The sequence below is a fragment of the Ascochyta rabiei genome, chromosome 1 (genome assembly GCF_004011695.2).
Source record: "Ascochyta rabiei chromosome 1, complete sequence".
NCBI lineage: Eukaryota > Fungi > Ascomycota > Dothideomycetes > Pleosporales > Didymellaceae > Ascochyta > Ascochyta rabiei.
Window position 1 is genome coordinate 2,248,594 of NC_082405.1, and position 20,050 is coordinate 2,268,643.

Here is a 20,050-nt window from a genome sequence, read left to right on the forward strand (position 1 = left end):
TGCATATTCATGCTGGGTCGAGGCTTCGGGAACAGATGGACGTACTGCGATCATATATGTAATGAAACATTTGATGCCGTAAGCGCCGGGTCAATCTTATCTTTGGCCGTTTTGACAGTTTCTTTGAATTCTCCGGATTGCGTTGAGGAAGTGGTTGTGCACAGATTGTGCGGTTGTGACCTCGTAGTAGAAGGAGCGATCTCAAACAGCCTCAACAATGCTGGGAGTAGACCACGGTCGTATCGATCTCCGAGTATGTCTCGAAAATAAGAATGATCGAATGATTCCAACATGGCACGAGCAGCGAAAGCTCGTTGATTCCAGTTTTCTCGCTCCACATCATTGGCTCCATTTGCCACCTGACCGACGAAACGCTCCAAGTATTGTTGCAGCACAGCCTCGAAAAAAGAGCTGTATGTAACATCTTTCAATGGAATCCCATAGACCAGCATCAACCCAATGAGCTCCTGTAGAAATGGAACGTAGATCGTGTGGAGATCGACGATGTGGACGTGTGACATCTCGGACCGAAGGCGTGCAAGCATGGACTCGATCGGCTTGAATAACCCTAGGCTGCAGAGACGTTTTGTGAAGATGCCAAACGCAGTAGCTGTGAGCTTTGCTTGCGGTTGTGGTTCGGGTACAGAGCCACACTCTGCATCTTCTAATGTGGCTAGCTGACGCTTGATAGTTCCTGAATCACGTTTTTCGATAGAAACTGCACCCAGGATTTGTGCGACACTACAGAGTAGCTCTTCTTTCATCTCTCGTGGCACCTCGTTGTCTGGAGCGTCGAGCACGTGATTTGAAAAGTTCACAGCGCAAGTTAGATTCGACTGCATCAGCCTCAATAACTGAGGCAGGAGGCAGGAGAAGCCTGTCGAAATGCAATCGTTTAAGCCGCTTTTACAATATTCGAGCTTGAGGAGAGGTCGCAGTGCTAAGATGTCGTTGCCATTCAGCTCTGACGCATCCGCTAGCCTCTCACAGATGCGATCCAGCATCCATGTTTGCACTTCACCATTCTTTTCATCTTTCTCCTTTAGTGGTTGAGGGTCAACACCGCCAAACGCCACTTGACCGGATTTGATGAACTGGGCTATTGTTGATTGTCTGGAAGTGGTGTCGAACCTTTAACAGTTAGTCAGGATAGGATGTGGAATAGAGAGACATCCGCTACGTACCGTTTTTGCTCGTTCTCGTCTTTGATACTGTCTTTGTCCTCCTTCAAACGCTGCTTACCCTGAGGTGAAGACGCCATCGCTTGGTTGGCTGGTTTCTCTGCCGAATACGAGTGGAGCGGTATATTTAGTTTTTCCTCCGCCCTGAACGGAGCGCAGCGCGCTGGATATCTTGTGGTGAAGATAGCTTTGTAGAACTAACAGTCCCCTTGTCAAGACGAGGCTTGTGACCTATTGAATTCTCATCAATGGTTTGCTGAAGGCATGTGGCACTCTCGGTCCACCGCTGACTTAAGTGATGCAACCATAATCCTTCAGGAAAGGCGCAGGTGTCACTACCACCACGGGAGCGCTGACAGAGCATGGTGCAAAATCGTGAAGAATTCTTTGCACTCATTGTGACAAGCTTGTTTGGATCGTAATTAATCGGGCCGACTTCTTCATCCTGATGGTTCATTTCCCGAAGAATTAGGAGTGCTTCCTTCACAAGACTTGAAATAGATGCATGCGCATCTGCGGATGTGAGCTGACCTGACGGCAGTATGGAGCCGACGCTCGGAGCCGAATAACAGTGGTGACGAGTGGGTCTTGGAGTCAGGTCAACCATTCAACGATTGGAGATACCGGGCAACAAAGGCAACAGTGGTACCATGCTTTATGTTTGTGGATGCAAGTACGATATCTGATTCGCGGAACATTTTGCTGCTGTGCCTCAAGTGCCGTGATCAAACAAAGCGATCGCCACACCACGCAGAAAACTGGACCTCTGTCAAGGAGCAAGAACGTAGGGGTACGGTACCCGCAAAATAACCGTAAACGGTAACCTTCTCGCCGACAACTCTTGTTTGAGTCCTCTATACAGATTAGCGGATGGCGACTCAACTAAAGTAAACTCTGTTGAGTCAACATGCACGTTATTTGCAGAGGTAAGCCGTCTCACTGTTCCGGGTGTGTGGTTGGTCACCTTACGTGACCTTGACATTGGCGCCAAGAGACCGTTCCGAGAATCGAGCGTGTTTGGCTTGCTGGCGTCATTCTCCCAGTTCCTCCACTCGTCCGTCTTTCTCTTCTCGCCCACCAACGATAACAAGCTTGTTCTCTCCTCTGTTCTCTCCTACAATGCGCACCCGCGTCCTCTCTTGGTATCAATAGCCACGTAGTTCTCAGTGGACTTCAGTATTGCAAACAGGGGATTCATTGACCATGTCTGCCATGTAACGTCATATTTGCCAAAAACTGGCGTTGACGTAAAGCCCAAAGTAAAAGCATGCGCCGGCCAGTAGCTCTTGTCGCCGGCGCAGTCAAGCGCTGTTGGAGAAGAGAAGCGAGAAGGACCTGCTGCGCTTTGCTCAAGCCGTATGCTGGTGCGCTACTAGCAGCTTCGAGCCCCAGAATTGCCTTGCTCCTGGCGATGAGTTGTGTGAAAAGGCCTGGCGCAGTAATGCCTTCTGTACGTGCGACGTCGTAAGCAAAGTGAGCTATTGCAGAGTAGCTGTCTGTAGAGCTAGTGATCACGACTCTCGCTCTCGAACTCAGATGGGGTTCGAGGAGATGCGTCATCAAGAAGCTACCTAGGAAGTTCGTCGTGTGCATGATCTCCAGACCTTCATTCGTCTTAATTGAACTCCCAGCAGGCGGTGCTGCGATGCCAGCATTGTGCACGAGCATGTCGATCTTCGTATACTCTTGTACCCAACTTTGGCAAAAAGAATGCACGCTACCGAGGTCACCGACATCCAGGATCGTGCAAGTCACCCTTTCCCTGCTCTTGTCACCACACTTAACGACCACATGATCAACTGCTGCAGCTCCGCGGTCAGGATTGCGAAAGGCAAGGCACTTTGTCGCACCTTGGCTTGTGCGTGCGACAGCAACGGACAAGCCGATTCCACTGTTTGCGCCTGTCACAATTGCCGTTTGGCCCTTGAGATCGCGCGTCGGCACAACTTGGCGTTTGTACACGCGCGCAAAGACCAAGCAGAATAGTGACTTGGCGAGAGAGGTGTAGAAGCTGTACATGACACCTAGGTAGTGTAGGCATTGTAAAAAAGTTTGTGTTAGTAGCGAATTGTGGCTTACACCCGTTTGCTTATACTATCATATCTGAATACCCCATCTCGCTATTGTAGGCGGATGTGACGTCATTATTTCACGTTTGCGGCACCAGCTGAGCTGTATTCGGACGCGTGTAGACACTATGGACGCGCTCAGTGTTTATAGCATCGTGGCTTCCGCAGATGATCCTTGGGATAACTAAGAAAATAGGTAGATTCGACTCAGAACGATAGATTGGTGGAGTCAAGGTACAAATGCAGGTTCTGGATGAATCAGGTTACTGGGGATGACGCCTGCGTCTTGTCTACTTGCCTGTTTAAGACAATCATACATGTAAGGAGGAAAAGAAAGGTCTTAGGACATATATTAAACTGCTGGGTTGGTTATAATTATAGCTTGAAGATCTATCACGATGTAAGCTAGGTTACAAGGATATTTACCATAAAGAACAACACTTTGTCAAGCTGAGAGAAGCATCGGTATCCACGGTTTTTAGGGGGACAGCTTCTTGCACTGCACATCTCTTATCGGTAGCGGAAATTGTTCAGATGAGTTCTGCTTGACTTGAATGAAGCCCGTGCAAGAGATTATAGAACGATTCCTTGCGTGAGCCTACCGTAAAAAAGGGAGCGACCTGCGTTTTAAAATCTAAAAGCGAAAAAAAAAAAAAAAAAAAAAAAAAAATAGAGACAACGGGCTCTGTGCAACTGACGTGCAAAAAGAATTGCTCTAGCTGAGACTGGTTTCGATCCAGTGTCCTCCGGGTTATGAGCCCGGCGCGCTTCCGCTGCGCCACTCAGCTTTTGAACTAATTGATAGTAATTATCCTTGCTTCTGAAATCTATATCCCCTCATTAAAAGTCATTAATCTCCATAGCCACCTGATGTCTAGTTTTGCATCAGGCCTGACCCTTTTCGCGAAGGAACGATCAAAATTGACATTCCACCCCGCTCTGCTTAGCCCATAGCGTTCGCGGGACTCGCTGTTCAAACTTTTTTTTGGCGCAGGAGCCTATCCTTCGAAGCTGATTAATAGATAAGGTACATGACAGTTGAAGGCCCGTTAGAACCATGCGGCGTGAAAGGATCACATACGTAAACGGAACGAGATTCGTATCGGTGCTAAGGAACATGGACAATCGCCTGTTCGTAACGCGACTAGCGCAAACACGAAACGCGTCGACGCGCCGCTCTCACGCTCGTCACCAACACCACCAAAATCTACCATGACATGATGCCATGCGCCTGACCGGATGAGTAGTCACTCTATCGGAATCCCCACATCTTTTGACCCTGCCTTCCTCTACTCCGAATACGACCTCGTACAGAACGCACCGAGTTCCATCTCCCACTCTGACGACCTAGAAGCATTGCAGGCGTGCATCCTAGAAGACAGGGCAAAGAAGAACGTGCAAGGCGTTGTCATACAGCATCAATCTTGGAACCTGACAGACATCTTCAGGAGTGAGGGTGAACAAAGCATTGGTACTGCAAGCCGCAAACGGGGCTGCTACCAATACTGATCTATCTAGATACTCCCCTTAGAAATCGAACATATCTCCCCATCCAGCGCACATCCATCGACGAGCGTCCTTTTCCATCTTCGCCGCCCACCTTCGTCATGCCGCTTGTCTCCTCCCCAGTCGCATACCCGCCGAGCTCGTCGATGCCTCAGGCCACGACACCGAAGAAGAGAAAACGCTCGATCGATGTGCGCAGCCCACTGAATGGTGCGCCAAAAAAGGAGACTGCACGTAGATTTGGGGGCTTTTTGGACGATTCGGACAATGAAGATGACGTCGCAGCATTGAAGGAGCACTCGATGAAGAGGATAGCGGTCACTAGCATCAGAGAGCTGCCTGCAGCGCCAGAAGAACTTGCACACTGCACTCTACCTGCAAGCCAGGACGAGATCGCAGATGCGGAGGATGTACCGGTCGAAGCGCTTGACGAGTATTTTGACCTACAATCACAAACCAAGCGTCTCCCTCTCCACACTGCGCCCACATATGCGCGGTCGGTGCATGGTTCGATCGCACGAAATTCAGCAGGCAAAACGATCTACATACCAAAGAAGGCGAAGAAAGAGGCCATCTCTTTCGAGGAGTTGATCGCAGCGCGGTCTGAGGCTGTGGAAGGCAAGGCAAGGACAAGCTACTACGGCATAGACATTCACTCGTTAATCGATGAGGCCAATGCAGAAGACACTGCGAAGGCCGCCAGCCAAGCGCAAGCATTCCAAAATTTGACACACCAGTCAATTGAGCAGCCGGCTAGCAAGACCGAAAAAAGCAATCGTACGCTGATGTGGACTGAGAAGTATCGCGCACGCAAGTTCACAGATTTGGTGGGAGACGAGCGTACACACCGATCTGTTCTGCGATGGCTGAAGGGCTGGGACAGCATCGTGTTCCCCGGCTCTGGCAGGACCAAGTCGAGGACAGTGAAGAAAGAATTTGGAGAGGAAGAGCAGAAGCACCGCAAAATCCTGCTTCTGACAGGGCCGCCAGGACTCGGCAAGACGACTTTGGCGCATGTGTGTGCTAGACAAGCTGGCTATGAGGTCCAAGAGATCAATGCATCAGACGAGCGAAGTCGCGATGTGGTCAAGGGCCGCATTCGAGACATGGTCGGAACGGAGAATGTGCGTGGCATCAGCTCAAACACTGCGAATGGCAAAGTACGCAAAGCTGGCAAACCGGTCTGCGTGGTTGTGGATGAAGTGGACGGTGTGGTTGGCGGCAGCAGCAGCGGCGGTGGCGAAGGCGGTTTTGTCAAGGCATTGATTGATCTCATCAATCTGGACGAGAAGAACTCAAAGATGACTGGCCAACAACAGGCGACAGGCTCAAAGACGAAGAAAGGTGACAAGTTTCGGCTGCTGAGACCGCTCATTCTTATCTGCAATGATCTTTACCACCCTGCGTTACGACCCCTACGACAGTCATCGACTGCCGAAATTGTGCGCATTCGCCAGCCTGCCATGAACATGGTTGTTACGCGCATACAGGACATTTTCAGTAAAGAAGGCTTCCAGTGCGACTCTGACGGCGTGCGCAGACTTTGCGAGGCAACCTGGGGTGTCAGTACAAAGAAGGAGGGCGGCACAGGCAGTGGCACAGGCGAGGGCGACATTCGTGGTGTCATGGTAATGGCTGAGTGGGTAGCAGGGCGGCTGAAATCAACGCACGATCTGAGGTCCAGCGATCGACCACATCTGACGAAGAAGTGGATCGAAGATAACTTCATCAATGACCTGAAGCATGGAGGTGGAGCGGCTCGCAGCTTGGGCCGCGGTGGCGCGAAAGATGTCGTGGATCGCGTTTTCAAGGAAGGTGCTGGCTTTCCTAAGCAGGCTGAGACAACAGATGTGCGGACAGCGGCTGCTCGAGCAAAGACTGGCGTTGTTGGTGTTGCTGAAGCAGCGAAGCGCCGCGCAATGGACCGACTTCGAGAGATGGTCGATACGAGCGGCGATTGCGACCGCATCGTGGCCGGTAAGCATGCTTACATTTGTTACTCAATCTCCTCTGACAAGCCGCAGACTGCTTTGCTGCCTATCCCGATAAGCCTTTCCAGGACGACACCCTCCTCAGCAAGCCTTCCGTCGCCTACGAATGGCTTCACTTCCACGACACTCTGTCCTCTGCTGTGCACAGTTCGCAAGAATGGGAGCTCTTCCCCTATCTTTCTCAGACTGCCCTCGCCTTCCACGACCTCTTCGCCTCGCCTCGACGCGAAGCCTCCAATCCAGCAGCCGACCCCGATGCCCAACCCCTACCCTTCTCTGGTCCTGGCGCAAGCTTCGCCGCAGCCGAACAATTCAAGGCCAGTCGCGCGCAACTCATGGGCCTGCAGTCATCCTTGAGTGTGCCACTCACCAGACTGTTCCGGAGCCCAGAGGAGATGGCGACAGAACTCATACCCTACACATTACGCATGCTGTCGCCCGATATCAAACCTGTCATCGTCAACACTGGTCCCGCTGGCTCGAGATCTAGCGCTACAGCGGCAGTGCGCAAATCGTCAGAGAAAGCTCTTGTCAAGAAAGCTGTCGAAGCCATGGCTGCAACAGGAGTGCGGTTCGAGCGAAGCAGGATTGAGGTTGATGATGCTATGAACAGAAGTGGGGGATTTGTGTTCCGCATGGAACCTCCACTCGACACACTCGCGTCTTTTGAGACACTAAGCAGCAAGAAAGACGACAAAGTGCGATATGCAGTACGTAGCGTTCTGGAGATGGAGTGGAAGAAAGAATCCGCACGAATCGATATGGAGAATCGAAAGCGACGAGGTGGGCAGGAGAGCGAGGAGATTGTGATACCCGAAGAGAAAGACGAAGACGTTGCGAAAAAGCTCGAAGACGCGAACAGAAGAGCGGTGAAGAGAGATTTTTTCGGCAGAATAATCAAGGAGAAGCCGCTCTTGGAGGGTGAGGTGAGGAAGAAGACGAAGCAGGAGGGCGATGACGACAGAATATGGGTCAGCTTCCACGAAGGATTCTCAAATGCGGTGAGAAAGCCGATCACGATTGACGAGCTGTTCAGGGGGCTCTAGGACAATATCCTAACTTGAATAACCTCAAAGAGATGCAATGATATACGATTCAGCTACCAGACGCCTGCTTTCATGAAGCTTATATCATCGTAACACACGATCGCTAGACAAAGAACAAGAAAAAACAGTTAAATAGTAACAACGGGCCCGCCCACCAGCTACAATCCGACCGAACGGACGCCGCCAATTTGAAAACATGGCCGCCACGTCCTTACCAGGCAGGGCAGAAATTCCAAAGGGTAAAGAAATGATGCCATCGACCCTACACTCAGGGCGTACCTGCAGCGCTCAGCTCAGCAATGATTATATCTGCGGCCTTCTCTCCAATCGCCAATGCAGTGTTGTTCGTGTTTGCACCAACGTTCTGCGGCGGTATACTCAGATCTGCGATCTTCAAACCAGAGACACCGTACACGTTCAGCTTGCTGTCCACGACGCCATTTTCTTCCCTTGGTGCCATCTTGCACGTTCCCAGCGAGTGCCATGTGGTGTTGACGTTCTCACGCAGCCACTGCTCGATAGCAGCGTCATCTTCTTGTGAATAAACCAGGTTCTGTACATTTGATAACGGCTCTTCAAACTCGACAGCAGCAGCCTTTGATCCCTCGGGAAATCTTGGGTGACCAGCAGCCAGCTCGCCGCGATAGAGGTCGGTTCGTCGCAGGATCTCACGTTGCTTCTTGTACGCCCAAATCTGCTTCTTCACATCGATGTCGTGATCGTCGTTGAAGAATCCAACGTCGAAGTCGAGTGGGTCCTCAACGGAAGAGCCGGTGATATGCATATGTCCGCGCGAGTATGGGTACGCTGTGTATACGCCAGCTGTAACATACTGGCCTTCAGGAACGGAAGACGGGTCACCGAGGAAACTACATGGCGTTAGCTATTTCACTCGATCATCGCGTAGGACGAGGTACTCACCATGAAACAATACCACATAGAACGAGTGGGCGGTTTGGTGTGTTCTTGAAGTCGCGATCCCACGCTGCCTTGAACTCAGGTCCAAGTCCAGCTACCTCCTCTTCTGTTGGTCGAAGTTTGGACGCAATATCAATTGCATTCCACCCCAGAGTCTTATCGTTGTTCTTGACTAGCTCGGTTGCATCCACCCGTCCGCTTAAAATGCCGTCGATCGTCTGATCCGGCTCCAAGCTTGTCCTGTACGGGTAGAGCAGCAGGTGGTGATCCTGGTAGTCCTTGCCAACACCAGGTAGTTCTTCAACAACTGGAACACCGGCCCTTTCCAGAATCGACCTTTCGCCTACACCGGAGCGCTCAAGAACCGGTGGCGTACCGCACGCGCCACAAGTTACGACGACGAGCTTGCGAGCCTTGATAGTCTTGACAGGGTGTGCAGTGAGGCCAATGACTGCCTGGAACTCAGCGTTCGGTGTGTACTCGACGCCAACCGCGCGCTTGTTGTCGTCAAAGAGTACACGGACGACCTTGGACTCTACGAGAACGTGCAGGTTCGAATGTGCCTCGTCTTCAAGCTTGGGGTGAATGTATCTGGAGGCTGTGTCTTGTCGCTTTCCTTCGGGCGAGACGTATCGCAGCCATCGCTGGACCCCGTTGTTGTTGTCCAGGCTTTGCAGATCATCGATCTCTGGATAGCCAACCTCTCCAGCTGCCTTGATGAAGTCATCTTCGACACGCTTCTCGCGGAATCCGCCGTCCGAAACATTGATGGGGCCATCGAAGCCGTGATTCTTCTTCTCTCCTGGACCGTGGTACGTCTCCAACTGCGAATTGAGTCAATATTTTACATCTGTTAGCGCTTACTTTAGTTGTGACAAACCTTCTTCATATGATGTAACATCTCGTCAGCGCTCCAACCTTCACTCTTCCAGGATTCAAAGTCGTCTCGCTGGGCCCTTGTGTACATCATAAAGTTGATGGATGAACCACCTCCCAGCGTACCGCCGGACGGAACGATTGGTTCCCTGTCTGCGAGCTGCTTGGACTTGTTTCCTTTGTAGAAGAGAGCTGTCTTCTGTGTCGGCAGGAGGTTCTGCAAGTAGAATACCGGGTACTGGATGCTAGCGACATCTTTGTTGTTTGCGCCACCCTCAATCACCAGGACTGAAAGGTCAGGATTAGACTCTGCAAGACGACCGGCGATGATGCAGCCCGCTGTGCCGCCTGAGTAGCCAGTTAGTTCGGGTCTGTTCTTGATACCTTCTTTAGGAATCTACCCACCTCCAGCGATGATAACGTCCACCTCGTCGATGCCATCGGCCAACTTATTCTGGATGCCCATCTTGACTATAGTGTCGAGTAATTCAAGCGGAAAAGTGGTTCGCGTGTGTTGAGACATGACAGCTGGTAGGGCGGCGTCTTAAGTACTTGTGGCCGTGTCCCCTTTGGCCAGGCTCCACATGGCTTGTAGGCCTTCAAATTGGGTGTCAGGATACCTGCAGGAAGGTACCCAAGCCAATGGTAAGCCAGCTGCATCCGCACATTCGAGTGGCCAAACATGGCGCAGGCTTAGTACAACACCAGACTACATGGCTCTCGAATGCTGGTGTGCTGATCTACCCAATGCACGTACCGCAAACTACCACAAATTTCAATTCCCCCGCATTGCGGCTATTGTGGTGCTCGACCTCTAGCTTTTTGTAGCCTGGTATTGGGGCCCCGCGACGGTCGCTTTCCGCGAGGACGTGCACAGTTTAGTTTAGTGGCTTGTAGCGCCTACCTTAGCCGATATGGTGAAGGCGCCACGTTGATCCCATGGTCCAAAAAAACTCTAAATCACGCAGAGCTGCCCGCTGATGGCGTTGCGCGGAAGGCACACCCCTACAGTGACCTGCGAAACAAAGCTCCTCTTATCCGAAGGACTAGACCGAGATGTAACATCTTCGCCGACTCGTCACTCTAAGGGTCCAGGATTGTGCGCATCGATTACCCTGCAGATGCACGTCTAATCAGCTCTGCAGAGCAACTCTAGATGCGTGGCATGTGGAGTCCTGGTCCTCGGGCGAGAAGCCTCAGACACGATCGGTGGAGACCTTCCAACAGGTTTGACGTGCTTGCGCAACGTTCTCTAGCAAAAGTGAAGCTTGCTTAATGAGCGTGTGGCTTTCAAAAATCGTTTACGTGTGCACCTGAAAGTGTAGACCTTAGCTGCGGAGGAGTGCTTTTTATTGTTTGGTCTTAGTCAACTGGAGATTAGCCAGCCTATCAGAGGCTGAGAGAGGTGCTGATAGGGCAACACGCATTCGAGCCTCATCTGCGTCCTACACAAAACTAGCACTGGGATGACTAAGCTTTGTCAGAATCCTTAACCAGGGATCGCATTTCTCAGTAAGCCAAGATCATACATGGTCCAGTATTGACTCCAACAACCGACCGAATCGAGAAGCTGTCATTACAATTTAGAAGCACCGATTTCCGCACAATGTGCGCTTTCGATTGTGAGCGGGGAGCTGTAAAAACAGCCTTGTGAGCAAATACCTACTTATAGGCCCATTGGGCATGCCCTCACCGCGACCCAACGTTCTGTGCTAGCCTTCTCTCATTAGACTTCTATCATTAACAATTCTGAGACACATCGCGTTCCGTCTACTCCTGTACACTACATCACTATTTGTTGTCTAGCTGAGCATGGCCAAATCAAAAATGACCGACAAGAGCAAGGAAGGCAAGAACGTTTGGAGATACAACTTCGGTGAAGCAGAGCACTGTCTTTAAGCGATTATGGCAGCTACAGTATACTCGAAAGTAGGCTGTGAGAAATTTTCTCATTATTACTCATGCTTTTGCCTTGTAATTGCGAGAATGAATATTCGTCCTTTTCTAACCTACTCGCAGTGCCGCTTCCTATTCACCCCTCTAAGCACCGAGAATAGCCTTGTTTGCCTGCGCAACCACATTGACCTCCTTGACAATCTCAGCCCAGTCATAGGGAAAGTACGCATACTGATCGGTCGAGCGATCGGTATAGAACATGCTGTGGAAAGCATCCTTGTCGACTCTCAGCACGGTGCTGGTGTCCCTTTGAATTATGTTGGTAGCGTTGCTGGCCGAGTGGATGATGATGGACGATTTCCTGGCGTACTTGCCGTTGCCGTTGCGGACGCCAATGTCAGGGATTTGTTCGTACCTATCTTGGGTATCCTCTAGAATGATGACGACGTCGGCGACGTCGAAGTAGGATAGTTCGATTTCGGCGCCAGCGTTGAAGAGCACCTCACCCCCGGTACTGGTGGTCAGAGATGACTTGGCGTGATTTGTCAAGTCGGTCATGTAGCTGAGACAGCTGCCGCCATCCTTGCCAGGTGCTTCGTCGATGAAGATGCTGTTGATGTGGATGTCTGGGTTGACGGTACTCCATCCGGGGCAGCCTTTGGTCTTCCAGCTGGCGTAGGTTGTGATGTTTGCCTTTACATCAGCAGCTGGTGCAGTGCAGAAACAGATATCTTTCTTTGCATCGCCACAGTCCCATTTGTTGGCAGTGTGGACGTAGCCCATAGTGTGGATGTTGGGGTACTTGTTCAGCGACGCGATACCCTCGACATAGTCCTTATTGGGGCAGCCATTTGCGTCTGGGGCTGGGCCAGTCGACGGGTTGATGACTGCTGTGAATGTGACGTCTGGGTACTGCGCAGCCGCGGAGGTCAACGGCTCCCAAGCATTGTTGATTGGGTAGACATAAAGCGGAAAGAGGAAGTTTGCGTATTGAACCATGTTTAGAGAGCAAAGAGGGGTTGCTGAATTTAGGTAGAGAGGCTCCTGATCTTCAGAGCTTTACTGATATCGATAGAGGAACGGTTATGTATGCTTCTCGATTGTGGGGCCGAAAAGATCCTGGTAAAATCCTAAGAGCGAACTCGTCTTTGCGTTTGCCCTATCTCGTAAGAGATTGTTAGCCGCTGATTGAACGTTCTCAGACCAATCTCTAGACCGATCTATTCAGCAAAGTGCTTTGAATGAAGTGGAGACGGAGGTGAGGCTGCATCCTGCATCCCGCGCCATCTGACCACTTGCGTCAGATGGCGGCGCTAGCATGCAGTAGCTCGAGCTGCAATTCGTTCTTAGCTCCCCGTTCTCTCCCGTACCTGCAGCCTATTTTCATTTTTTGGTCAAGTGGAAGCCTTGTCCCGAGAATTATTATGAGCCTTGCACAGCAGCAATTGCTGCGTCCCCTATGCATATGCACTGTGTCGCAAGCAGCTTTGTAGTCGACTTGTCAAAATCGATGACGCGGGCCGACACCTAAACGCTGCGTACCGTACCGTGGCCACCGTCGAATCCATTTTGCTTGGGCGCTTCATTGGAGCACGCGCTGACCTAGACAAGAGACAGCTGTCAAACCCTTCGAGGCAGCCGGCACGTGGCAACGTCCGCTTCTGACATAGTATTGGTGTTAGGTACTGCTCTGGCGATATGCTTACTATCCGAGTGAGCATTGAGTCCTTTTCAAGGTTGTGTTGGCTCTGTGGGCTGAGCCGGGTCCAGACAACAGCTTCCAGATCGCCGTGAGGACTTTGGGGGCCAAAATAAGTTTTTTTGCGTCTTTGAATTACATTTGTCAACTCGTGCTTCTCTGCATCGTGTACAAGCGCGTCCGCAATGGGAGCGAAAGACGAATCACAATCGTTTGCTTCTATGCTGATCATCGCCTTGGGAGCCTTTGTTCCCACTATCGATTTACTGCTTTTGAAGATATATTTAGAGTGTGGAGCCACGAAAATCGCATTAAGCCGCATGTGTCAATACCCGACTCTGCCCCACAAGCCAAAAAGGTTCTGATGCTCACTCACATGGTTAGTACATGGCCAGAGCAGTACTATTTGCCGCCAGATCAGGGGTGGATGTATCCACGTGCTGGGTGCCTTACCGGGGCTGGCAACATGGCCAATTGGCGCCTGAAGCTTGCCTAAGGCGCCCTGAACTGATCTCATTATCTAATTGCACATCCCTACGTCTAATAGAAAGAAGAATCGCCTTTGAAGTAATGTCGAAAGTTCCTCCCATGTTGCTAAATGTTGCTAACTAGAGATCAAAACCCGAACACTCAGCGTTTACCCACAGCAGCACATCCTCTCTATTCATTTATTCTCTTCTTCTTGCATGTTCTGCGCTACCGGCGTGCGAAAGGTGCCCAGTACCTCTGCGGCCGTGGTGTCTCCGTAGGCGCCTCCTTTGTCTGTAGAGTCTCGATATTGACTGGTACCGCTTGCGTACGCTCCGCTCGAACCGGCAGGTTCATTGGATTTGCAGTCACCGTAGTGGTGACCGTTCTCCCCGTGAAGATGGTGGTCGTTATACCGCGCTCACTGACGCTGATTGATGTTGTGGTCAAAGTGAATGTCGAGGGAATCAGTTGAGTGGAGTAGATTGTTGTGGGTCGCAAGACAACGGAGGTAGTTGCTGCGATGGTGCTTTTTATCACAGAGATCTGGGTTGCGAAGATGGTGCGCGTCGTTGTGGCAGAAATGGTCTGGAAGTTGGTGAAAGATTTCAGAATGGTGGCAGTCCCTGCAAATTCTGTGCAAGTGACAGTTTGAGTAGTCGTAGAGAAGTCGCGCATTGTGAAAGTTGTCGGGATTACGTGAGTGGATGTCTCAGTAGCTGTAGTTCGGATTTGTTGGATCTGAGAGAGGATAAGTAAGATGACAGTCAATAAACCACAAATATCGTACCTCGGTCACAGTAGGATGCACAAAAGCTGTAGATGTGAAAGGCTTAGTGGCCTGAACCAATGTGGTTGTCACACTGATAGTATTTGTGGTGGTCTTCGGAGGACTTGTGCTCGTTACAAAGAAGTTCAAAGTCTCGCGCTGGGTAATGATAGCCGTCACCGTGCGGAACACAGTAAGAGATATTGTCTGTTCTAAGGTCAGAGCTGGCAGTAAAGCTGTCGAGGTTACGACTATTCCTGGCAGGAAAGATGTAGTGGTCAGTGTCTGGGTTCGGACGACTGCTGCAGGCGTGAACGTCGTAGTGACAGTCTGAACACCTCCACCGGTTTGCATGCCAGCTTCAGTGACGCCCACTGCTGGGGAGCTCACATCCACTGTTTGGAGTTGGCTTATTGTCCGTGTCACGAACTCAGTGCTTGTGATGGTTGCAGCTGGCAAAGCGGGCGACGTGACAGTGAGGATGTGGATGGAAGTGACAACCAAGACGGAAGTTGTAGTGAAGGGTACCGAGCCTTCATTGCAAAACCAGTCAGCATTTTTCGGGCGATTCGAACCCGTGGGGAGAGCTTACGAGTCACAAACAGTGTTGATGTATCATGTACAAGATCAGTAGCAGTCACGGCAACAGTTTCCGTGTTTCGCTCTACGCTGGTAATAGTGACCTGCGGAAGCGGCACTGAAATGGTGCTCAGCTGTGTGATAGTGATCGCCGATGGAATGCGAGTTGTGGTAGCTAGCTGAGGCGCAAATATCGTGCTCAATATGGTGGTTGTACTTGGCGCAGGCGCAGGTAGGGTGACGGTACTCGTCCTGAGCTGTGTGACTGTTGTAACCAATGGCAACAGCGGATTGGTTGTTACACCAACTGGGAATAGTTGAGGCGAAGAGATAATATTATATAGCGTTACCGTGGTTGGCAGAGGCACGGAGATGGTCCTGAAAACTGTGAAAGTAATAGGCTCAGGCACTGAAACGGTGCTGAAATCCGTTACAGTCGCTGAAAGATATACAGTACTCAACTGAACTGCCGTGATCGTCCGAAGTAAAGAGATAGTGCTCGTCTGCGTCGTAGTAGTAAGTACCGATGTCGTCTCTGTACGGGTCTGAAGTAGCGTTTCAGTTTCGCGGATATATTCTGGCGATTAATTAGCAACAATCCCGAGCAAAGTCTTTCTTCAGGCGACCTTGAAGAACTGTCGTGGAGGGCACAGCAGAATATCCTGCTCTAGCAGCTTCAAGCCCTGCGAAGGTGATCAAAGCAATGCAGCGCATGCTTTGAACGCCTTCTACGTAAACGAACGACTACAAAGCAGATTGCTTGAAGTGTAAAGCTGGCTGACAGTGGTTGAACACCTCCTTATTCTACATTACGAGTTGAGATCTCGTTGCTGTGGCAACTGACGTTTCCGCGATATTCTAAGGTCAAGCTCGATTTGACAAGCCTCTACCATTGATCGAGTGTAAGATGACGTGGCTTACCTGTAAGATTGAGCGTTGCTGGTTGGAAGACGGTAAAGGTAGTGGGTCTAATTAGCGTCGTTGTGCTGGTGACCATCTGCCCAGCATCCACGAATGTTGTCGATGTGGAAGTGAAACTGACAAGTTGAGTTGTGGTACTGAGAATGAGCACATTTTTAGTCAGAGTCTCGGTGACTGATATCGTCGTTGGTACGCTCTTGATAATGGTAGTCTCTTGGGGTAGTATAGGAGTAGTAGAACATGTGATCAATGATGTTGACGTGGCAAAGACGGAGATAGTTGTCGGTGCACTTTGGGTATACGTAACTGTGCGTACGGCGAGGCCCAGGTCGCCGTCGTCTTCAATAGCGGTGATAGGGGCGGGGGTATTGATTGTAAGCGTGGATATCGTGAACTCTGTGACATTTCGAATTGCCGAAATGGTTCTGCTTGGCGTCAGCAGTAATCCCAAAGTTAAACCTACGGAAAAGAATATACGGTCAAAGGACCGAGTCCAAGCCTGCACAGATGAGAAGTGGAAGAAGGGCTACACATACTCAGTCGCAGCCGGTTGCGTTATAGTGAATGTCTCAGGAGTAATCCTCGTCACAGTGGGACCAGTGACATAAGCTGTCTCGATAAGTGTTGCTTGGTACACAGTCGAAGTGATAGTTCCAACGAAGGACATCTCCGTGAGAGTTCTTGTGAGAACACTAATGGGGCAGGTTAGCACTTCAAAAGAGCTGGGCGTTGGTACCTGGTATGCATGCATGCAAGATAATAAGGGCATGGCGCACAACGACAGCATGGAGGATGATTTTGCTGTTCCGTTTTGCATGATCTCTATCCAAGCTAGAAAGGATAGACTTTGCTTCCCAGTAGGTCCAGGACCGGAAGGCTTGCGTCTGCTCCATGAATGTGTCGATTGGCTCCAGGGATATGCCATACCTTGCGTCGTCCCTTGCGGTGCGAAAACAACATTAAGAGAGACAAGCAAATTGAAGTCATAATAGAGACAAAATGGAAAAGTATGAAAATCGCACTGGATGTGAACTCACCTATCTTGGACAGAAGTTTGAACGCTGACCTGAGTTACAGTTCTGGAAACGCATTAGGTATAGTTCATTCCCAAGGCCTTAAATACTTACATCGTGGTAAGAACAGTCTCAAACTGGGTTACAGGCAGAGTTTCTATAACTGTAGACGGGTTCAGAGTGATTGTGGTAGGCTCGGGCGTTATGAGGATGGTAGACGGATCCTGCGTGAAGGTAGATGGCGGCAAAGTTACGAGGACAGTGCCGTTGACGGTCACTGTAAGCGGGTCCTGGGTGATGATGAGCGTATTTTCCCTTGTCAGGGTCGTTGGTTCGGGCGTCAAAGTGATTGTGGATGCATCCAGCGTGACCGTGGAAGCTTCCAAGGTCACCGTTGTTATAATGACGTCCTCATCCTCCACTGCTGTTATCGGTGCGGGAGTGACATATATTGTGCCATTGATCGTTATTGTCGATGCTTCCAGCGTGATGGTTGAGGCAGGCTCGGTGATGAAAACCGTACCTTCAATCGTCGTCGTGGAGGCCTCCAGAGTCTGTGTGACTTGCAAAGTCTGGCTCTCAGTCACGGTGACTGGGTCCGGGGTCACGTATACAGTTCCATTCAAGATGACAGTAGACGCGAGCAAGGTCTCTGTAATCAAGAGAGTATTCTCTTGTGTGACCGTCGATGGCTCCAATGTTTGAGTTGTGAGAACAGTGTTTACCTCCGTGAGGGTGACGGGATCAGGTGTGACGTAGATAGTTCCATTGAACGTAACAGTAGAAGCTGGAAGGGTTTCCGTGACCAAAACAGTATTGTCTTGCGTAATGGTGGAAGGCTCTAAAGTCTGAGTCACTTGAAAAGTATTCTCTTCAATCAATGTGATTGGATCAGGTGTGACATAGATTGTCCCGTTCAAAGTAACGGTGGAAGCGGCAAGGGTCGATGTGACGAATATCGTGTTCTCTAGAGTTATGGTAGATGGCTCAAGCGTTTGTGTGATCTGGAGAGTCTGTTCTTCCGTGACGGTGACTGGAGGAGGTGTAACGTAGAGGGTGCCATCGATCGTGACCGTAGAGGCGGGCAGCGTCGACGTAATTTCGATGGTGTTATCCAATGTGATAGTCGATGGCTCAAGGGTTTGCGTGACGATGACGATATTGTTGCTAGTAATTGTCCTATTGTCATGAGTCAATAGCCGCTCATCGCACACCAATAATTTCAAGAGAGCGCAAAAGCGAAGACAAGAGACAAAGAAACATAAGAAAAAGATCAAGCACGACGCTGGCAGCACTGGTTCCGGGATCCAGGAGTTTGCGAGTTCGTCCAGAACACATTAGGGGCCAGCGAGGAAGTTCCAGGAAAGTCATTAAAAAGCTTGGGCTTCAGCGCTGCTTGATGATGTGTGTATTATAGTAAATGTCGATGAGTTGAACAACGGAATGCTGTCATGCTCTGTAACTATGATGCATGAGGGTTGCTGTGGCAACAAGTCTGGAATGTAGGGAGGCATGGGGCGATGCGCACTAGTCCTCCAGTTTCGCTTTCAAAAGTAGGGGACTCTGCGAAGTTGAACTTTACTAGCGGGAAAGACAGCTGAAAGCTCGAAGTCTAGGTCATCTTCCTTCGATGAAGCAAAACAGCTTGCGTAGAAAGTGAGGTTTGCGTATGTAAGCAGCTGAAAAGAACACTTATGCATACCTTGTCTCTAAAAGCGTGTTGGTGACTGTGTCCTGAGGCAAGATTAACGTTGTTGTCTGGACTTCTGTGAGAGGAGAGACAACTGTGGTTATCTCCGTTGATGTCAATAAGGCAGTTTGTGTGGATATGACAGTCTCAATGACTAGTTCTATTGCGGTGAGAGTAGAAAACCCAGAACTCGTCAATGTAGTAGTCAGTTGCACGTAGGTAGTGTCGGTTTTGTTTTCATAGAGAGACAAAGTAGATGTTTCGATGCTCTGCTCAGTCAAGGTTGTAGTCGTTGGTCGGTCGATTGATAGGGTGGACGTAATGATCTCTTGCTCTACGATGGTGGTTGTTGTAGGTTGAAGGAGAGATGTGGTCTCCGTTATCGTCGCTTGCACAACGAGGGTCGTAATGATAGGTTGCAAGATGGATAGCGTTGAGATCACTGTAGTTGGCTCGCTTACGGTACTAGTTGTGGAGACAACAATGGTTTGTTGCTCGGTAAGCGTGGTTGTAGTAGGTTGCAAGACGCTAAACGTTGTGGTGATGACTTCCTGCTCGATTTCCGTGATTGTTGTAGGATCAAGTACAGATGTGGTGGATGTTTCCGTACTACGTTCAGTCAACACCGTGGTCTCTGTTAGTGAGATCGTGTCGGTGCTGAAAAAGGAGAGGATGGTGGTAGCTGTAGTTGAGACTATTTCTGTACTAGTCAGAGATAGGGTGGAGGTAGCTATGCTTGTTTCAGTCAGGACAATAATTTGAGTAACAGATAGTGTCTCGACTTGGGTGATAGATGTAGTTGACGTGCTTTGTACGGTTAATGTTGTAGTAGTCGGTGAGGGGATCGAAAGAGTAGTCGTAGACGTGATGCGGGATGTTTGGATCTCAGTCACCTGGCTCGTCACGATCTCAGTCTCAGTTTCGGTAGTCGAGAGCGTGAGAGATGATGTTAGGGATAGCGTCGATAACAGGATTTCAGTCAAAGTTGTAGTTGTTGGATCTAGAACAGATAGGGTCGTGGTTTCGGTGCTTCGTTCAGTCAATGTAATTGTGGTGGGCGAAGGGATTGACAGCGTAGATGTCGTGGTAGTGCGCAAAACAAGTGTTTCAGTTATGCTGCTTGTCAGTGATAGAGTAGAAGTCAGCGAAAGTGTAGCTGTCTCAGTAGTTTGTTCTGTTTGCGTCTCTGTAAGGGAGAGTATGGAGGTAGCGGTGATCTGATCTGTGGTCGTGATGGTAGTAGGATCAGGGATCGACAAGGTCGAGATTTCCGTGATCTGCTCTGTTTGAGTGAGTAACAGCGTCTCGGTTGAAGTAAGCTGTTGGACAACTGTGGTTGTTATCACCTGGGTAGTGGAAATAGTGGAAAGCTCCGTGCTTCGCTCAGTCTGGACAAGCGTAGTAGTGGATACAGCGGTGATTATCTGC

The 20,050-nt window shown here is 50.2% G+C and overlaps 5 protein-coding genes across 5 annotated transcripts, besides 4 other annotated features; 1 reads left to right on the top strand and 4 right to left on the bottom strand.

Annotated features, from left to right (window-relative positions):
* Window positions 1-50: 50 nt before the first annotated feature.
* On the bottom strand, window positions 51-1,261 carry EKO05_0000679 (uncharacterized protein; the record flags this gene model as incomplete). The annotated part of the gene is made up of 2 exons (XM_038936939.1): window positions 51-1,131; window positions 1,185-1,261. The coding sequence occupies 2 exons, from the start codon at window positions 1,259-1,261 to the stop codon at window positions 51-53; spliced, it is 1,158 nt and encodes a 385-aa protein (XP_038803219.1).
* Window positions 1,262-3,893: 2,632 nt separating this feature from the next.
* Window positions 3,894-3,920: a tandem repeat.
* A 569-nt stretch (window positions 3,921-4,489) lies between these two features.
* EKO05_0000680 (Chromosome transmission fidelity protein 18) lies at window positions 4,490-7,793 on the top strand (the record flags this gene model as incomplete). The annotated part of the gene is made up of 3 exons (XM_038936606.1): window positions 4,490-4,721; window positions 4,769-6,733; window positions 6,781-7,793. 3 exons carry the CDS (start codon window positions 4,490-4,492, stop codon window positions 7,791-7,793), a joined length of 3,210 nt encoding a protein of 1,069 aa, XP_038803221.1.
* Window positions 5,974-6,005: a tandem repeat.
* Window positions 7,794-8,061: 268 nt separating the features above from the next.
* Window positions 8,062-10,053, bottom strand: EKO05_0000681 (uncharacterized protein; the record flags this gene model as incomplete). The annotated part of the gene is made up of 4 exons (XM_038936471.2): window positions 8,062-8,662; window positions 8,715-9,535; window positions 9,592-9,935; window positions 9,993-10,053. The coding sequence occupies 4 exons, from the start codon at window positions 10,051-10,053 to the stop codon at window positions 8,062-8,064; spliced, it is 1,827 nt and encodes a 608-aa protein (XP_038803222.2).
* A 1,574-nt stretch (window positions 10,054-11,627) lies between these two features.
* Window positions 11,628-12,482, bottom strand: EKO05_0000682 (uncharacterized protein; the record flags this gene model as incomplete). The annotated part of the gene is made up of 1 exon (XM_038944764.1): window positions 11,628-12,482. The coding sequence occupies one exon, from the start codon at window positions 12,480-12,482 to the stop codon at window positions 11,628-11,630; it is 855 nt and encodes a 284-aa protein (XP_038803223.1).
* A 641-nt stretch (window positions 12,483-13,123) lies between these two features.
* Window positions 13,124-13,246: a dispersed repeat.
* Window positions 13,247-13,535: 289 nt separating this feature from the next.
* Window positions 13,536-13,623: a dispersed repeat.
* A 255-nt stretch (window positions 13,624-13,878) lies between these two features.
* On the bottom strand, window positions 13,879-16,844 carry EKO05_0000683 (uncharacterized protein; the record flags this gene model as incomplete). The annotated part of the gene is made up of 5 exons (XM_038936887.2): window positions 13,879-14,391; window positions 14,441-14,952; window positions 15,012-15,575; window positions 15,920-16,344; window positions 16,456-16,844. The coding sequence occupies 5 exons, from the start codon at window positions 16,842-16,844 to the stop codon at window positions 13,879-13,881; spliced, it is 2,403 nt and encodes an 800-aa protein (XP_038803224.2).
* Between the last annotated feature and the right edge of the window lie 3,206 nt (window positions 16,845-20,050).